We start from the raw sequence: 20,536 nt of genomic DNA, 5'->3' as shown, positions 1-20,536 counted from the left end.
CGTTATTATTGTTATTATTATTGTTAATAATATTAATAATAATAGGCCTATTATGATTTATTATCGTTGTTATTATTATTATTATTATTAGGCCTATTATAATAAGTAGGCTAGCAGGCATATTAGTATGCTAATGGTGGGAGCCAGGTCGTTTTAATGGTTATAGCATAAATTGTAGGCGTTTGGTCTGTCAGGAAATAATCTCCTAAAACCGATGTTTTAATAATAATGATAGGCCTTATACTTAGTCTCACCACTTTTAACTTGTTCGCTACCACGAAATTCCTGAATGCAAACCCTGAGATAGTTCACCGCAGCAGAAACAAGCATAATCCGGCTTTTTATGTGAGAAAAACGTCGACCACCACACAATTGCCTCAGTGAGAATAACGATAAATGATTTGTGTCCAAAAATCGGCTAACAGGGGCATTATATTATAGGGCAGACCAGTAGACCAGTAGGCTTTACGGAAAAATAAAGGCGGCCGCGTCCTCAGATTGTATAGGTATTTGAGAACTTGAAAATCAGGTGTAAAATAGGCCTACGTATATATTATTATATTCTAATAATTAGCCTGTAAATTGCCATAATTAAGATCTTGTCTCAAAGCATTAGCTTGGACGCAAAAAAACGATATAAAGTCCCATGACATGGATATGTGTTCAATATTCGTCTTGCTTTATCAACATTAACAAAGGCACAATATAATAATGCGATTCTTGAAGGCCAGTTATTATCTATAGATCTATATCCATAACAATAAATATAAAGTTATATAGGGCCTGAATATAGTCGTAATGTATTGTTTTAGATGTTACATATTTATAGATTATAGTAACGATTATTTTGCATCTTACTGTATGTTACTTTGCACTGATTCTGAATTATGAGACGCGCTGACCACCATGTTACAGATAAAAGGTACAGCAGTGCCACCATGCGATCAACATGTGCAAGTACATCAATAGTGCACGATACCTAGAAGCACTGTTTGGTCAGTCAGTCAGTCAGTTTACTCAGTAGTGCCTCTCTAGTATATGTTGACATTTACACAATCGACATGATTTCAGATTTGTTTTCACTTTAAGTGGACACTTCATGGTTAGTATGTGTGTGTGTGTGTGTGTGTGTGTGTGTGTGTGTGTGTGTGTGTGTGTGTGTGTGTGTGTGTGTGTGTGTGTGTGTGTGTGTGTGTGTGTGTGTGTGTGTGTGTGCGTGCATGTGTGTGCGTGCGTGTGTGTGCGTGCGTGTGTGTGTGCGTGTGCGTCATGTCATAACAGTCCTCATGTTGTGCTATTTGATGCATTCAGAGTCAAGATCACCTTGAGTAACATCAAGTATTTATATTTATAAATATACAAGAGCAGTATTACCTATTCCTGACACATAAAGCACTCAATCTACCCACGTGAAGACAGGGACACATTTACACTCTCCCTGGCAGACGGAAGAGCTCTCATTGGCTGCCTCCATGTCACGTCCTGTGCGTGTGTCTGTCTGTCTCTTGTCCTCCTGGTATGTGAGCTCTGTCCACACTGTGGTAAAGAGAGCAGTTAGAGTTAGAGCGTATATAGGCTGCACCTGTTTGCTCCTCAGAGAGAGACCAGTTAATACCATTATAGTGCAGTACGGACCAATACAGACCAGTATAGAGATCGGTTCAGACCATATACAGACCAGTATGATCCAGTACAGATGGTACACACAAGTGCAGACCAGTTACACCAGTAAAGTCTATACCAGTATAGATCAGAATTAATCAGTAAATAGACCAATTCAGAACAGATAGACCAGTGTAGACCATTGCAGTCCAGATAGAGATCAGTATTGATCAGTAGACCAGTAAGGACCTGGATAGACAGTACAGATCAGTAAAGAAAAGTATAGAACATTGTAGACTAGTATACACCAATATAGACCATTACAGACCCGTGTTGACAATTTTAGACTAGTCACCAGTTTAGACCTTTGTAGACCAGTAAAGAGCAGTATAGACCAGCCCCGTGTTCAGGTCATCAGCTACAGCCGGTGCCCTGCTGAACTGAAGCTGAGGGCGGTATGGGCCCAGGGCTCTGTTCTAAAGAGCTGCTTAAGGCTTTGATGAACTAATCAAGGGTCGCTGTGTCTCTCGGGAGGGTAGGAACAGCGTTCCTGGACCATGAGCCAGGGTGGTCAGCCTCAGAGGGTTCACAGAGTGTCTCCTAAGATAATCAGGTTAGGGGAGAGCAGACTCGTATCAGATCCTTGATGAGAAAGATAAACAATGCCTGCTGGGATTACAGGGGTCATCTCCACTGCTTTCCATGTGGTACACTGGTGAGGACTGGCTGTTTGTTTTATAACCACAACAACAACTTGATGGTTTGTGCGTGTATGCGTATGTGCGCGTGTATGTGTGCGTGTGTGTGTGTGTGTGTGTGTGTGTGTGTGTGTGTGTGTGTGTGTGTGTGTGTGTGTGTGTGTGTGTGTGTGTGTGTGTGTGTGTGCGCGTGTGTGTGTGTGTTTGTTTGCCTGCGTGCAAGCGTTTGTGACAAGATATTTCACTGCTGCCCATAAGACATTTGGAACGTCTTTGGTGACTCCAGTATGTATCCAAACAATTCAGTATGGGTCAGCATGGTAGTTCGTACTTCTGGTTATAAGAAACACTAGGAGTAGCTTTCCGTTGATTCATTTTTCTTACGAATGTTGTTTGACAATCGGAACGATGTTAACCACCCTGCGTAAAATGCCGCGCATAGGCACCTTCTTGCAGCGGAAGAGCCTTGCACCGTCGGTCGTGTTTTCTTTAGCGTTACGCACACGTGTGCCTATTCTGAGCGGACTTGGCAATTCAGTAATGAAATCCGGATGAAAGAGAGTCCATTAAAGCTCTGTCATACATCAAGCAGAAGTGAGATCATTGGAGTTAAAAATATCCATCCCGTGCCAGAACAACTCAAGTAGCCTACTGCAGCCGAGACAACTCGTCGGTGCGCGCGTTGCCAACATGCAGGAGTGGACGAGCGAAGTCAACACTGGCACCATCACGGAATGATGCGTGTTCCCTTCTATATTCTGACTGTGGCTCACCTGATCCGTGCTGCTGCCGCCGGGACAGAGCGGTTCGGGTCCGGACGCAGGACCTGCAGACTCTACTGCAGAGTCGGCATCGGCTTCCATCTGCAAATCCATCCCGACGGCCGAGTCAACGGGAGTCACGAAGCCAACCACTTAAGTATGACTTATTGAACGTCTCAAGCTGATATAAGATGTCACGCATATGAGTTAAACGCAACTTGCAATGCAATGCAATGTTTTTAGATTGCATTGCATTGTGTTTCATTGTAGGCCTACTTGATTGTACTACGCTACCTAATGACATCACTAAGAGTTTAAATGCAATGTTAGTCACACCTCACCAGGTCTCCATAGTAATAAATATAGGTATCAAGTTTCTCATATAGTTGTGGATACACACTATGAAAATACATGTACGCCTAGGTTTCAAACATTGAATAGTGTTTGAGCACTAAGTAGGCCTATATACTGTACGTCATGCAGTTGAGATGATTAAGTGTATGTATCAGGTTGGAGAAGGTTGGTCCGGTATTATGTTAGAGAACAGGGGTCTGGGGTAGGGTTGGGGCTGAACCCCAGGTAATGGTAACGTCTGTCCCCAGGTGTTGTGGAGCTTTTCGCCATGTCCCAGGGTGTGGTCGGCATCAGAGGAGTTTCCAGTCGCAGGTTTCTGGCCATGAACTATCGAGGACGCCTCCACGCCACTGTGAGTACTCAGCCCCAAGGTGGACCAACAGTAAACCACCAGGAGAGGCTTAGGGAGAACTTAATCAAGTAGGACATATTTAATAAAAGTGGGGAGATGGTTAGGGTTAACCCAACCATGTAGGACATATTAAGTTAGAGTGTGGGAGTGCTGCTGGTAATACAGACATACGCTGAAGGTTGAAAATGTTGCTGACACTTTGAGTTGGGTTTTTGATTGATCCCAAGCGATGGTCTTTATGATGGTTCAAAAGGATCTGAGTGGATTAGGGTTAATGCTAGGTCAATGTGGTGGAACGTCAGAGTCAGTACTGCAAACCCTGCACACACACCCTCAGTAGCAGCTTTATTAGAACGGATTAGTGTCTTTTGGGATGGTGGCTTATACCTGGAAGGTCGATATGCTTGGTAAATGTATCTCTGTTACATTCATCCAGCTTCCGAACATCCTCTCCGAGATCTGGAGACTCAGAAGACTTTTAAAACCGGACTACAAGGAAAGGTGCAGCCTGTTTACCCCTATCCTTGCCCATCCCATAACCAAGTCAATGTCCATTGACACATTTAGCCTCAACTGTGTGAGTTGAGACCGACTGACAACTGAAAAAGACAGATAAGGGGCTTTAGCTAAAGGTCATATTCCGTATGGGCGTTCGGAAGTCCAAATCCGCCCTCATCCATCCCTCTGGTCTTCTGCTTTTATAGACATACCATCTGCAATAAACCCTCTGCACTGCATAAGCCATATAGTACATATATTATGAGACACATAGACTCTCTCTCATCTGTGGTATACTACAGGTTATGGGTCTGAGTGGGTTAGGGGTCTGAATACCCCCAGGGGCCCGGTGCCTAGCTGGCGGTGTCGGGTGACACACAGAGCCACATCTCTCCTCAAGTCTGTCATCTTTCATATGTATGCCTGCATAGGGCTCACTGTGTGCACAGTCCTGGGATTAGGATGGGATTGGGGTTAGGTACGGCAGGTGGTTAGAGTTGGATTTAGCTGGTGTCTGAGTGTAATTATGGATGGTGGTTAGAGCTAGTTAGGGCTAGAGATGCATGTTGATAGCCAGTGATTTGTTATAGGGAGAGTCAGGATATTCTATACTTAAAACACAATGTTCCTTATGCTTTCTGTAAGAAATAGAGGGAGAGGTTCAGAGAACGTTTTAGCATGGTGGCTCACTCCATAAGGATCATTGGCAGCAGGTTGAGTATGGTGGGGTCAGTAGGGAGTCCCGTTACAAAGGGCCAGCATGCATAGCTGATGTGCTTGCTGTAGTCCCAGCATTCTGGCTGCTGAATGGCATGTTTACCAAACATCCTAATTAAAACATGTTCTGCAGCTTGGAAGTCCTGTCAGAGCTCTCGAGGGCCTCAGGAGAAGGACCAGCACTTTCCCACCAAGGAAAACTATTATTAGCCATCAAACTGGGAACGCTGTAGAATACTGGATTATGGCTTTGACTTGCGGTGCTCATGCAACAACTTTAAGAATAAATCACAAACATCAGCATTGCAAAGCACTCATTAACCTCTGTGACTCTGCCCCCCCCCCCTTCTCCCTCCAGTCACGTAGGGCCAGGTTACTACATATTATTGATCATTGCAACACTGATGCAATGATCAACACCCATATATGGGTGTGTCTTTATAATGAAAAATAGCTGGTAACAGTCATCAAGTGTGCAGCCAGTAACACACATGGTCTTAATGCATGATAAAATACAAATAAATACATTTAAAGGCATTAATGCATTTATTATTATTTAGTTTTTATTTTCATTCCTCTTACTATCCCTTCATAATTAGAATATTTTCTTTCCTTGTGGTCTAAAGGATTCACGTTCCATTGGTCCTAGGAAGTTAGTCAGTTTCCTTTCCTTAGTCCAGAGGAAATGTATACATTTCCTTTTCTTGGTCTCTAGGAAGGATGGTTAGTTTGTTTCCATTCCTTGGTCTGTAGGAAAACGAGTAGTATGATTCTTCTCCATGGCCCCCTTAGGAAGGGTTCTCTGAGGACTGTGTGTTCCAGGAGAGCTTCCAGAAGGACGGCTACAACACCTTCTCGTCTGTGGTCCACCGGGGCCCGCGGACTGCCCGGCCCTGGCTCGTAGCGCTCAACAAGAGAGGGAGGGCCAAGATGGGCTCCAGCCCCCGCGTCAAAACCCAACATGTCTCCGCCCACTTCCTGCCGAGGGCCACCCAGCAGCCCTACGAGGAGCGGGGCTTCAAGACCTACAAAACACCTCAACCACTTCCAATGTCAAAGGTCACGGCCCGGAGCACCTCCAGGCAGGGGGCCGCACAAGTCAAGTACTGGCCCAAGTACCGCTGGGGTTAGAGGTCAAGTACTGGCCCAAGTACCGCTGGGGTTAGAGGTCAAGTACTGGCCCAAGTACCGCTGGGGTTAGTGGTTAAGTACTGGCCCAAGTACCGCTGGGGTTAGAGGTCAAGTACTGGCCCAAGTACCGCTGGGGTTAGAGGTCAAGTACTGGCCCAAGTACCGCTGGGGTTCGTGGATGGGATACATAGGAAATGGATTTGATCTGAACAAATCTAAACTGCGACTGTGAAATAACCAAGGCGACTAACATCTGCACAGCTTTGCCAAGTGAACAATCAAATAGTATTTGCACACTTTTAATATTTAACATGTTTAATGTTAACGTGACTTTTATGTCATGTCATCTATCCGACATGTGATCTAATGGACTGAACGATGTCATCCAACAGACAGACTGACTGAAAGATTTGGTATTTTTTCATCATGTCATAAGTAAAAAATGACATACATATAATATATATATATATATATATATATATATATATATTGTGACCCGATTTGAAATGGTTAAATTCATGTTTTTTCAGTATAATATGTTCATGCACTATTTTATTATTGAATGTTTTATCACTCTTATGTTTTTAAAATGGTTTATTTATGTTTTATCACTATGTTTAGGCACGTGTATAATGTTTTAGAATATTTGGATTTAGGAATATCAGCAGTAACACTGCCCTGCCACTAGATGGAAACATGGAGTAACACATCTTAAAACAAAGTAATGTTAAACCCCTTCCAAACTACACTACAGTAAAATACAATGGGCCTTGTAAACTAAACAAAAATAATACGTTTCAATGTAACATTTAGAAGCCTGAATAATCTAGACATGCAAAAAAGACAGACAATAAAGAGATGTTATTTCACTTCCATATACAAATATATTTTCTTATAAAGCTTATAGTACAAGCACTTCTTTTGCAACATCAAAACATGTACAGGAGCAGACACAGTGTTAATGAACACCTGAGCTCCTGCAGCCCACTAAATCAGGGTCTTTTGAAGGCACATATAGTCATATAGAAAATAAAACCAAAGCCACTAAAACATAACAAAGTTAAGTATTTCATATAAAATTCTAAACAATCTGCATAACCATCTATGAAAAGATTTTTTTTATCATTGTTTGGGTTCGACATTATGAACATAAAATATATCCCAATCAACGCATAAAAATAGAAGAGTTTTCTCACTGAATACGTTATCATCGACATATAGTTCATTATATACAAACAATGTACAAGTCTATAGAAAAAACATTAGTCTCTATATATCAATCTATCGGTTCAGAATAAATACTTTGGCCTCATCCGCTTCCCGTGGCAATAGAAAAAGTGGTTGGCTAGACGCCTTAGGTTCTAAACGTTCTAATTGTCAACGTAGAACATGCAAGAAAAGTCCTTGGCCCTCTTAAAGCTCTTCAAAGAGGTCCTTTTAACAGTCTTAGCCTTGTGGGAAGGCTAGAGGAAGAGAGATGATCATTATGATCATAGTTCAGAACTCAGGGGTTATTATAACCAAGGGGCGGCTGATTCCAGATCAGCAATATTTTGAAGAGGTTCTTAGATAACTTTATTAGTTTGACGAGATCCAACCGTATCTCAATAACAATTGAGACAAAAGTTGAATTTGATCCCACATACTTTCCTATTGTTTTTATGCTGTCAATGTACAATGTGAAATACAAATGTGCTAAAGCTTCAACTTTCTATAGTTAGCATAGCAATTTAGCAACAAAAATATTCTGTTACACAGCTAGTCACATTTTGTCACCTTTCTACCATCGTTGTAGCAACAGTAGCCTCCTGCCACCTAGCTAGCGATACTTTAGAAACAATAACGTCCTGTCACCTAGCAAGCGATACCGTAGCAACAGTAGCATCCTGCCAAAAAGCGAGCGATACCGTAGCAACAGGAGCATCCTGTCACCTAGCTAGCGATACCATAGCAACAGTAATATCCTGTCACGTCTTTATAGCGTTGCTGCAGAATCAGTAACCGTCTGCCACCTAGCTAACATCGCAGCAACAGTAAAACTATCCTGTGATCAACATTGAAAAGGTTTTGTACTTTTTATCTTATTTAAGTCTTCAGTTTCAAGACTGAATGTTGTGGAGAGCTGGAGGAAGAGCAGTTACATTGTGCTCCTTGTGTTCTTCCTACAGTGAACTAAACACTAATTTGTAATGCAATATAAATGATTAATAAGCTTCAAGGCCTGAAGAAGAGTCCTCGTCCCTCATTCTCCACAGAATAAAAAGGAAGACAAAGGAGAGGATGATGAACAGGATGCTGAAGGACACGTTAAATAATGAGCTGTCAACCTTCATGGTCCACCTATGTGGATCTATATGTATCTTTGTGTCTCTAGGTGTGTGTGTGTGTGTGTGTGTGTGTGTGTGTGTGTGTGTGTGTGTGTGTGTGTGTGTGTCAGAGGACACATGCTATTGAGTAGTCATGTGAACTACACATTACCATTGTGATTTGGTGTTATTTTGTCGTATTGTGTGTAGACATTATGGTGTACGTTGCGTGGGCAGAGGTTCTGCCGGTCCTATCTGCAGGCACAGGAGTCCACGGTCATGTTGGGGTAGACCTTGAGCACAACATTCTTATCCTGGTCGAAGAAGAGGATGCTGAGGGGCGACATCTTCTCCGGTACGCAGCAGGGCTCGGGGATGCCCGGGACCACGCCCACCGCCCGCACGATGCTCTGGATGGTGGCGTGGTTCGACGGCTTCAGGCCCTGGGGGAAGACCAAGAGTCAAGATAACAGGTCAGGTGTGTCCTCTATAACAGGTATCACAGGTCAGATGTGTCCTCTATAACAGGTATTACAGGTCAGGTCTGTCCACAGGTATCACAGGTCAGGTGTGTCCTCTATAAAAGGTATCACAGGTCAGGTCTGTCCTCTTTAGCAGGTATCACAGGTCTGGTCTGTCCTCTATAACAGGCATTACAGGTCAGGCCTGTCCACAGGTATCACAGGTCAAGTGTTACCTCTATCACAGGTCAGGTCTGTCCATCACAGGTCAGGTGTGTCCTCTATAACAGGTATCACAGGTCAGGTCTGTCCAGAGGTATCACTGGTCAGGTGAGTCCTCTATAACGGGTATCACTGGCCAGGTCTATCCTCTATAACAGGTATCACAGGTCAGGTCTGTCCAGAGGTATCACTGGTCAGGTGAGTCCTCTATAACGGGTATCACTGGCCAGGTCTATCCTCTATAACAGGTATCACAGGTCAGGTCTGTCCACAGGTATCACAGGTCAGGTCTATCCTTTATAACAGGTATCACAGGTCAGGTCTTCCTCTATAACAGGTGTCACAGGTCAGATCTATCCTCTCCTGGGATCACAGGTCAGGTCGGTCCGCAGGTATCACAGGTCAGGTGTGTCCTCTATAACAGGTAAAACAGGTCAGGTGTGTCTTCTGTAAGAGGTATAACAGGGCAGGTGAGTCCTCGGCAGGCGGTGAAAAGCAGGGTAAGAGCACTACAGATAGTCTGTTTCCAAAACCATTTAGCTGATGTTGAAAATTAACTAACATTTATCTCGCTTTTTAGTGGGTAAGAGTTAGCAGCAGGTTTGATATTCGCCGGATATTCGTTTTTTGACTTAGGCCTACCCCACAATCGGATTCATCAACACAATTTCACTACATTGCGGGTGTAGTATGTTGAGGACAGTTTAGGACACAGTATCGACAAAAATCACAACGACATAAGTTGTTACCATCAATATCTGCGAGAACAGCCCTTAAATCTACGTTCTGGCTGCTATCTGTCTTAGGGGCCGTCAACAAATTACAACCCCCAGACTGGTGGCATAATACTTTACCATGGAATTGTTTCAGGAAAGAAATCAACACAAATCAATAAAAATAAATTTTCTCATTCTGATTGCTGTGGTCGAAGTTGCCAATGGTGGGCTGTTACTTACTACAGGTTATTATTTGCTGATATCTTGCATCATAGCGAATCATTAGGCTCTGCAATTATTAGTTTAAAATATTCACCAAAAATCATTAAAAATAAATTTTCTCATTCTGATTGCTGCAGTTAGTACACCTTTTTATAGTATTATGTCAGATTGTTGCATTTTGGATGGATAATACTTGTGTGAATGTAGTCTGATGTAAGGCTCCATATTTCATTATAAGGTGTACAGTATTGTGGATTTAGTATTATGTAAAATTTGATATAAGCCTTTCTATAGTATTAATATTGTATGTAAAATTACATTTTGTTTGAACAACGGTTGCATTTTTTATTCATGTGAATGGAGTCTGTTGTAAGGCCCAATGTTTCATTTTTACTTGTAAATTTTGGTTAAATTGTGGATTTAGCCCCTGTCCCGCAAAAGGCCTCTGCGCGGCCCTGGTCCTCGGTGTTTCCCCTATAATTGTACAGTCCAGTACAGACACATTAAGAGTCCCTTTAAATTACCGTGGAGAGAGAGCGTGAAGCGTATCAAAGAGAAAAAGATTAACATTTATCTATAACTCCAAAACGCACGCTAACGAAAGCGAATATCGCCCTACTCGCTTGGCCTCCCCGCATGTGAAAACGAAATGCTTTCCTCAGGTCAGGACTGATGAACAGTAAAGTCCACGCGCACGTTAAAAACTATTTACATGCTGCATTGAGAATATGTAGCATATTCCTGGAGTAGTCGCGCCGTTGAAAAAAGTGATGGAATACTCAACCTATAGCCTAGTGAAGACCAGCTTCATCCCATCACCAAAACATCCTATGTATCAAGGATTCTACGGAGCCCAGAAGTCCTTTTTTTTGTAAAGTGTGCGTGCGTTTCAGTAAATTGCACACACGCGTTAAAGATATCGCACACGCGCTTTAGTAAGTTCAATGCTTTAAATAAATCGCACTCTTTAAGTGAAATCTAACGCTTTACTAAAGCGCGTGTTGGCTTAACAGCAAACATAAAATTGCAGAGCGCCTGCTGCGCCATCTAACCGAAGCAACCGCGCCAATACTACATCCCGCGCTCCTTGTCCGTTTAGGGTATTATTGGTGCGACCAACAATTCTAGGAGAAACACTGAACAGGTATCATAGGTCAGGTGTTTCCTCAGGTGTCACAGGAAGTGTGGTATGCCCTCTATAACAGGTTTGTCTATATTGCCTATATACTGTTATATCTTTATTTAATATATTTAATATATGTTATATTTATAGAACTATATTTGGAACTGAACCTAGAATAATGGGAAACCTAACCAACCTAAAACTGAAAGTGCTACCAGGCAACCATGCTAGAAATGCACTCATACAACACTTGTTGGAAATCATCAACCACTACGGCCGACACACACACACCAGTGTAGACATAAGCATTAAAAGTTGCTTTTGAAATGCTGAAAATGAAATAGACAAGGGGCTATTCCTTTTAAATATTCCAACAACTACAGCCAACCAATGCAAAAGCTGTATTTGTAAGTCACTCTAACCTTGACCTGCAAAAAATCTGAAAATCCAGAATGGAAACCAATGGCCACCAAGACTTTCGTCTGGTGGCCAGAAAGGGACCTGAACATTAAATAACTGCTAATACAGAACCTCAGGATATATTAAGAACTATCTGACAGGGGAACAGGTCTGCTTCAAAATTATGATATCGGCAGTGGTGTGTCCAGATTATTCAAAAGGTAATTTCAGGACACGGCCCTGGGGGAAGATAGGTTAAGCTTTGCCAGCATTCTCATATGACCCCAAGCAAGTCATGGGTAGCTGGATACGTTCTGTACTAGAGGAGCTACAGGACAAGGCTTACCTTGGGCATGGGGAACTGGCACGACCCTGAGCAGAAGTAGGCATCAAAGGATTTGGGAGAAATAATCCATTCACTCCAGCCGATGTCAGCAAAGTCCACCTTCAGGTACCTGCGCGCGCAGTTCCTGGGCTCCACCCACTGCTTCTTCCGGGCCTTCTTGATGGTGTGCTCATCAAACTGCAGCAGGGGCATCTTGTTTCTCTGGTTCTTACGTGACTTCTTCCGCGGCCGGCGGTCTGGCTTGGCATCCAGGGGGTCGTAGGGGCCGGGGTCGTCCCAGGTGGGGGTCTTGAAAGGGTACTCGGGTCCGGGCAGCTCGTTGTTCTGCAGGGGTAGCAGCGTGTTCACCGAGCGCCTACGCCTCCTCTCCACCCGCTGCCTGGCGGTGTTATTAAGAACGTTTAATCCCAGTTTGTGGAAGCCGGGCGCCAGTGAGGCCTCGCCTACCACAGCATGGTGCCGCTGCAGCGTGCTCACCACGCTCTCGGGCTCCGAGATGGCCGAGTCGTTGGCATACACCAGGATGTAGGGCGGCCGCTCGGGGAGGAGCGTCTTCCAGGGCCCCTGGCCCCGCGAGGTCACCTGGATGCCGATGAGCAGCTCGTCGTGGTGCTTGGCCTGGTTGACCACACGCGTCACATCCTTCCACTGCCACGAGATGATGTCCCGGTTTAGCGTTGACACGTTGACCAAGAAGTGGCCCAGGGTCCTGGTGTGGTTGTTGACCGAGGCAAAGGTCCAGACTACCATCTGGACGGGGTTCTGTGTGCGGGCCCGCGGGCGGCTGCAGCTCCGGGGCCGGGCACAGCCCTGGGGGGCAGGGTCCTGGAGGTCTCCAATGTAGTAGTGCAGTGTGGCTGACAGGACGGCCTCGGACTTGGTCAGGGATGTGAGGTTGAAGAGCTGAAGCTCTTTCTGCTTCACGGTTCCTGTGTGGATTATTACATACATGTTAAAATGTGACTCGTGACTCGTGACATGATGTATCTTACTTCATTGTTGATTGTGAATAAACCCAGACCTATACAGCTTCATGCCACTAGGGGACACTACACTCCCAGCGGAGGAAGTTTCAAATGGGGAGGATGAGCAGCCAATCAGCTAAACGAACGGTCCAACAGAACTAAATTAACGAATGGCCTACGTAACTACAACGAAAAACTTCATTCATATGCCGATGTACACTGTTTGGTCTTTAGCCATAATCAATCTAGATATTCTGTACTTCGCAGGTTTGGGTCATACTTTGACCACCGTCTCACCACGAGTACTGCAGTACTGCAGGTGTATAACTGTAGTTCTATCAGCAAAATAACCCGTAGAACCTGATCAGACTAATCAATTCCGTATCCTATAAGGATAAAATACGTGCTTATTTGTCGACAATACATTTTAAACGCGTGCGTAAAAGGCAGCGCAGCGGACCTTTGGACACGTACCCCAGCGCGCTTTGAAGCTGCGGACCGTGTTTCCGTCTTTGAACGGGAAGCCAGCCTGGTTGTACTTTGCGTAGAGCATCTGCATGTGCTCGGTCATCGTGTCCTGTTGTGAGAGCACATCTCTGCCGTGGAGTTTATTCGACTTTTGTGTGAACTCCGATAGTCTTTTCGAGGCGAGGTGGTCTTTCAGCATCGCGCAGTCTCCAACGCAAAGATAACTCCATCCGTACAGCCAGAGGACCGCAAGGCCAAAGGAGACTGCCATTCTTCTGCAGCTTCAATAGTTCAAGTATATGTGTTCAAAAAATATTTTTTAACAGATTGTTCACAAACTGGAATATCACAAGTAGAAAATAACTGGACTCGGCCTCAGCGCGACTGATGAGATGAGAAAAATAGTTTCACAATCAGCTCTGCTCCTCTCCTCCTCCTCCTCTCTCGGTGAAGGAGAAGCGGGTTGTGGTGATAGAGGAGACCGGCTACTCCTCTATAGGAAAACACACGGACACGGGAGGGTGAGGAGGGGGGAGTGAGTGAGAGGGCGAGACACAGGAGGGTGGGGAGGGAGGGGGGAGAGAGTAATGTTGAAGAATTTGCATTCACGAAACCATAGTGATGTTCTCTTATGTATTTGTTTATATTAAATCAAGGCAAGAACTTTACATTTGTATAGCTCATTATTACATCTCATATATAGATGTGATTTATTTATACGTTTATTATTTATTAGTTATGTAATTAATTAGAACAGTGCTCAAAGGAGGCCGGGATGTCTTCATAAAGATGTTCACAGAAGGATAAAGATGTGTGTGATCTGAAGAAAATAAACACCTCGACACGACCACCTGACTGCGGCGGGTTGTTGGAGCTCCTCGGGCGCGCGACATGTGCGTCATGTTATGTATCACAGCGCAGCGGTGCGTCTGCGCCGCGCGGCTGAATAGCGCGGCTTACTGCGGGGGTTAGCCGCTCTGTCCGCTACTTAGTTCACTTCAATAGAGCTGAGCGCTCACTTCCTGCAACTCTGGACACACACACACACACACACACACACACACACACACACACACACACACACACACACACACACACACACACACACACACACACACACACACACACACATACACACACACACACACACACACACGCACACACACGCACACACAACCACACGCACACACCCGTGCGGGGTCCCTTTCAGCCGCAGCGAGCAGGAAATGATGAGGACCCACCCACTCAGTCATATATCTTCGCCTACGGACCACAGAGAAAAACGTGTAACGTATATTGACAACTTAATGTCATCCTTGAGCACAGGAGGATATTAACCCTCTCTGACCCTCTCATATCTGGACCGCAATCTTTCAGAATATCAATGCTCTTTTATGGATTTTGGCCAGGGGGAATAGTCCTTAATGTGCTCTCCACGCGTTGTTTGTTGATGCACGTTGGGAGAATGGATCTACCGAGTTCTCCATGAAGAGTTTCTATTTAGGGTCTGTCCCATTTTACAATGTCTTGGTCGGTGAGAGGGCCCCAGACTTCACTCCCATAGAGGGCAATAGACCTTAATCACCTATTGGCCCAATTGTTTCATTGGGCGGGGAAACCTTGTTGAATCTCGAAACCATGACGCATCAACTGAAATTAATCCTAAATGCTACTTGGGTTGGGAAATGGAATGCAGACAAATAAAAGAAGGCAAAAGTTAAACTAAAATTACTTTTATTAGTTTTCAATGAGAGAAGCACCTCGGCTGTGATCACATGTGGCTGATCACAGTGGTCATAGGGTAGGGTAGGGTTATTGTGCGGGGTAAGGGGTCAGAGTGGTGCTCCGTGTTTTGTGGTCGTAAATAACGACCTGGACATAGAGATCACTCTTCACCTCACTCCTGGACCAGTTGTCACTTGACGCCGCCTACAAACACAAACACACGTAGAACAAGCTAAGAACCCATCAACGGTTTCATTAAACATCTAAATCAGATCACTGCCCGGGCCTCTACGTCACTCGCACTGCCAAAAGCTGCCGCCAGTGTAGCTTAAATGGCCTTCTCCTGAAACGCAATGAAAAGTCATGATGCAAAATCATGCAAGCAACTGAGCAGAGACCAACTACGTCACAAAGTGGCTATTCATTGTAGAAGTATAACTCAATCTTCAGAACATGGATAGAACACACTTAAAATACTTAGAACATACATGAAATACACTTTCAAACTTGAGAATGAGAGATGAAAATGAATTTACTTTGATTTGTTAGTGTTATCTAAGTTTCTCATTTTGGATTGTGTCTCAAACGTCTGTAATTGCTGTTATAGATATAGAGCTCAGCTAATAATGCATCTAAGATAAAAACCCTTCAAATTGTCTTGAAAACCCTGGTCCATAGTACCTGATTAAAAGAACCTGGTCCAAATCAACATCCTTTGTCCTACCAACAAATCAGAATTATTAGTCATTTGTTCTATGCCCGTATCAACATCATAAATCCTACCCCCAGAATAACATAATTAGTACTGATCACAGATTAACATCCTTTGTCCTACCAAAGGAGCAACATAATTTGTCCTACCAACAGATCAAAATAGTTAGTCCTAGCCAACACAGATCAATGTCATTACTTCTACCCACCGATTAACATCATTAAATATACACACAGTTACATCATTAGTCCTACCCACCACAGATCGTTATTATTCCTACACAAAGTTCATCATTAGTCTTACCCACCACAGATCGTCATTATTCCTACACACAGATACACATCATTCTTCCTACCCTCAGTTAAATATCAATAGTCCCATCACATATTTACATAACTTTCCACAGATTACCTTTACAAGTCCTATCGGTAGATCAGCATCATGATTCCTCATTATTTGTCCTACCCATGGGTTGAGCTCCAGGACCTTGCGGTCCGTCTTGTTCTGGAAGACCAGGCCTGAGGGCTGGTCTGTGATCACTTCATAGTTTGGACTGCTGTGAGATGTGGACATTTGGGTCCTCCAGTTGTAGAAGCTTTAAAAAAACATAGTAGCCTGTTAGATGTAACAAATGTTTATTCCAGTCCAACTCAGTATAACTAATATACCTAAGTACAACTGTCCCTCAGTATTACTATACTACCACAGTTAACTGTACTATACTTCAATAAATTATTATATAACTCAGTATAACTCTACTATTTCTTGCTAGAACTCTATTATACCTCAGTATAACTCTACTTTACCTCTGTATAAGTCTATTATAGCCCAGTATAACTGTACTATACCTCAGTATAACTACTTTAGCTCAGTATAACTCTTCTATTCCTTATTATAACTCTACTATACATCAGTATAAGTATTTCCCACAGTATTACTTTACTATACCTTAGTTGAACTATACCTCAATAGAACTTTATCCCTCAGAATTACTAGACTACACCTCAGTATTCAGAGTATCTCTCTATCGCTCAGTATTACTCTACTATAGCTCAGAGTAACTCTATTATAGCTCAGTGTAAATGTACTTCATATCCCACCGTATTACTCAACAACACCTCAGTATTACTAAATGATACCTCATTATTCAATATGAATCTATTACCTCAGTGCAACACTTGAATACCTAAATTTAGCTCTGTCCCTCAGTAATACTCTACTATAGCTCAGTGATACTCTTCTGCACCTCAGTATTCATTATTAAGTTAGTATACCTCAGTATAACTCGACGTAATGATAACTACACATTAGTTTATCTTGTATAACTATTGAGGTTTACCTATATACCTCAATATAAGACAGGTTTAACTCTATACTACAATGCAGTTATACTGTACATCACTATAGCTATACAAATGACGTTACGCTTTGATACAATATTAATTACTGACAAAAGCAAACAAAAGCAAATAAATGAAGCAGCTTAAAGCTTACTTAAGCTCCAAATTATTCAGTTTGATAACATAGAAAACAATTCTATTCTATGTATATATATAGTCTTTATTAAAAAGCCAAACACACCCATAATATCTAGTTTAGCAGGTGGAAAGACACTTAAGTAATGTTTGAAAAATCGGGAGAAGCCGTGGGGTAAAGAGAATTCTTGAGGCAAGTGAGAGGTGAAGTCAGTCTGTTTCTCATCTGAGCCTCAGGGGGTCGGAGTCATGTTTGCCAAGGTCAGGCATTAAGATAAACCTGAGCGTAATGAAGTCGCTGGAAACACACCGCAAGTCAAGTTCCAACATAAACGACCAATTAACTGACAACATCCGATTGGATCCTGCTGTTCTTTCTTTGCGGGGTCATCTTGTGAGCGATATCCATTATTATTACCACACAGTGTTTTTTCCGTGCAGTAAAGGCTGGAAAACATTTGATATTTTCCAATTTTCTCCATCAACGATGGTTTGACGTACCGTGGAATGTCTTGATGCACCAACAATGGCCTACAATGGCTATGTTTCCCAGACTTCATTGCTCCAACACACCAAGGCCACAATCTGCTAAAGATGGTGCAGTTAACACAGTGTGATGTCAACTTCAAAAGTCCCCATTGTTGCTGGTTTTGATGGCTCTGAAGCATCTCCATGATGTTGAGAAAGAGAACAGGTGAGATAGGTCCATGGTTAGGTAGAGATCCTTTCTTACAGACCACTTCATTGAGATGGACTCTCCCGGTCCTCAGCATAGCAGTTCCCATACCGGCCATGAAGCAACCGGTCAATGGCTGTCAATGGTGCACCTGTACAGGCTGTTGAGAACAGGTGTGTACACCTTGGAGATCCTCAGTCTCATCATGAGTAGCAGAAAGGCGTTGTTGTGCTTTCCTTGCGACTGCAGTTGTAGTGGTACTCCACTTGAGGTCATTACTGAGGTGGATCCCAGACCATGAAGCTCCTGAGCACCTCTCCGTATGGTTAGGGGTAAGTCTTCGCCCCCATGAAGCCAAGCACCTGGCTTCATACCTCCTTCCTATAGGCTGGCTCAGCAGGCAGTGTTGATGTTGATGAACAAGGTTGAACTTTAGCGCCTCTGATGGCAATTTTTTTAAGTTCTACTGGCTATTTGATATGCCTTTCTAATGTTCTCGTCTCTATTAGGGCTTTTACGCTATCCTTCACCTAATTTTTTATTTGGAACTGTACAGACGCGTTTGGTTGGAACTATGAAGTGTATTAGTGCCCGAATAATCCCAGCCGACATAACTGAATCAATTAATTCAAACAGCATCTGATTCCTCAGACCAGCACTTTCAAGTTTTAAGATTGTTTAGGTTACTGTTTGTAAACAGGAAGCTAAGGTCTGGACAAATTATCTGTTGACAGTGTTGGGGCAGGGATCCGGTGTGTAACCTCTGGGCGGGCGGGCAACAGCAGCGATGAAGACAGCATCAGGATCAGTTGTTTTGTGGTTGTTAACATGATACAGATCATCTAGTGCTGGTGTGGTGTTAGCTTGTGGTGGAATGTCAACAGCTGTGAGGAAAAAGCCAGAGGCAGGTAGAAGGTGATGATGGTGAACATGAAGATATATTATCATTATAACTTATTTAAGTTGGAGCACAATGCATTGTGGATCATGAGGCACTTTCCCGCCTCCCTCTCTTCTCAGCCGATATCTAAACCTTCCGATCATTTCAAAACAGATTCAATCTGTTGGGCCGAACTGCAGAGTATGGAGAATTTGCATTGTTAGAAAAGACTCTATGAAGCAGAAAACGCAGCAGTTCCTGATGTCTTGCAAGTGGTTAGTCAGGCTCTCAGTTCACCAGCTTTGTTGTAACTGTACATTTGCCAGAAGGATGCTTGGTAGAGGGAGTATTTTCCCAGTGTTTGAATGCATGTTCAATGTTATCTTTTGTATCCTTTTTCAAAACCAGGTGCAACCTGAAGGTTGGTCAGCTCTGTGATATTCCATGATCCCAATAGGCGTTAGCTTCACACAGCCACACCATATTCTCTTTGCTCATTAGGTCTACCAACAGCAGCATTTGTTAACAATTGTATTGTGTTCCAATTCAGCTAATTAAGCTAATAACAAAGCAGCATAAATATTTAATTAAGCCATGTAGAAATTTCGCAAATTCTATATCATTCAATGAGGTTAACTGATTGGCCAACTGAATTTTGGCCGCAGCAAAGCAGCCTGTGTTGAGTTGGTCCAAGACTAATATCCTGAGGCAAAACCAGAGGTAAAATGTTGATATTTCGGCTGGCTCTACAAGACTAAAAATAAACACCAGTTAACCCACAATTAATTGTTGCTAATTTCATCCAAATCAGCGCTCGAGTCTAAGTCAGTCATCAGAGATCTTGCTGAGTCAAGCCAGAAGTCATGTCAATCGAAATCCAAACTCAAAGGAAACTCAAGATGTTGCGTTTGTTAGGTTAGGCAGACCTTGGCACCATCATCCCTCCAGATACATGGACCACTGGAGACAACTGGAGACCACTGGATACCACTGGAGCAACTGGAGACCACTGGAGACCACTGAACGAGAAGGAGATGTAGTGGAACCACGGACGTTCATCTGCCATTTCCTGGGGTTTGTGGCCCTTCACATTCCACAGCAATGGGCCATACCGTATTGTAATTGCCATAGCTATTGGGCCTTGATTTTTATCTCCATAGTACCAACTATACTCCATTACAATCTCCATAGTAAACACATAGATGGATGTGGGCATCAAGCTTGTAGCCTCTTGGATGTTAGCATCTTGTTCCCTAGCATCTTGTCATTCTAACTCAGAGGTAGCCACAAGGCATGGGGTATAAAGACTCCATCAACGATCCCAGTGAGTACAGAGGTGAGGAGTATGTATAGAAGTGAGCTACACCATGCGCTGTGGCTCCAGCATTTAGCACATGATGTGAAGGTCCATGATATACACTGATACACTGGCCTCCTTATCTGCCCTGCACTGCCTCCATGCAGCCTACTGCCAGGCCGAGTGTAAACTTAGCCACCCCTGCAGGAGGTGGGGGGGAGGCGTTTTCTGTGGTCTGGAGGCGGAGGGGGGTGTGGGTTGGGGGGCAGGATTCCAGCCCTCGCGGTGACCGGGGATCTGGTGCGTCGGCGCAGGGATTGGGCTCCAGCCCCACCATCTGCTCCCTCTTAGCCACCAAACCACAGCGGCTGTTATTGTTTCTGAGAGAGTGGAGGTGGAGGAGGAGGAGGAGGAGGAGGAGGAGGAGGAG

At 43.7% G+C, this 20,536-nt stretch overlaps 3 protein-coding genes across 4 annotated transcripts in view; 1 reads left to right on the top strand and 2 right to left on the bottom strand.

The window, feature by feature from the left end:
- Positions 1–2,556: 2,556 nt before the first annotated feature.
- Positions 2,557–6,273, top strand: fgf5 (fibroblast growth factor 5). The gene is made up of 3 exons (XM_060065914.1): positions 2,557–3,218; positions 3,664–3,767; positions 5,775–6,273. The coding sequence occupies exons 1-3, from the start codon at positions 3,035–3,037 to the stop codon at positions 6,111–6,113; spliced, it is 627 nt and encodes a 208-aa protein (XP_059921897.1). The 5' UTR covers positions 2,557–3,034; the 3' UTR covers positions 6,114–6,273.
- A 701-nt stretch (positions 6,274–6,974) lies between these two features.
- bmp3 (bone morphogenetic protein 3) lies at positions 6,975–13,817 on the bottom strand. The gene is made up of 3 exons (XM_060065905.1): positions 13,348–13,817; positions 11,909–12,837; positions 6,975–8,862 (listed from the first exon to the last, which is right to left on the bottom strand). Exons 1-3 carry the CDS (start codon positions 13,610–13,612, stop codon positions 8,671–8,673), a joined length of 1,386 nt encoding a protein of 461 aa, XP_059921888.1. The 5' UTR covers positions 13,613–13,817; the 3' UTR covers positions 6,975–8,670.
- A 1,241-nt stretch (positions 13,818–15,058) lies between these two features.
- The window catches only part of cfap299 (cilia and flagella associated protein 299), a 42,045-nt gene continuing 36,567 nt past the window's right edge, over positions 15,059–20,536 (bottom strand). Inside the window, exons 5-6 of one of the 2 annotated variants that reach the window (XM_060065913.1) lie at positions 16,244–16,373; positions 15,059–15,409 (exon numbers count right to left, since the gene is read on the bottom strand). In XM_060065913.1, the coding sequence (XP_059921896.1) occupies positions 15,395–15,409; positions 16,244–16,373 (145 nt within the window). In that variant the 3' untranslated portion in view covers positions 15,059–15,394. The remainder of the gene's footprint in view (positions 15,410–16,243; positions 16,374–20,536) is intronic. The other variant, XM_060065912.1, reaches the window with a different exon arrangement.

This window comes from Gadus macrocephalus, chromosome 11, assembly GCF_031168955.1.
Source record: "Gadus macrocephalus chromosome 11, ASM3116895v1".
NCBI lineage: Eukaryota > Metazoa > Chordata > Actinopteri > Gadiformes > Gadidae > Gadus > Gadus macrocephalus.
This window is presented reverse-complemented; position numbering and strand designations above follow the sequence as displayed.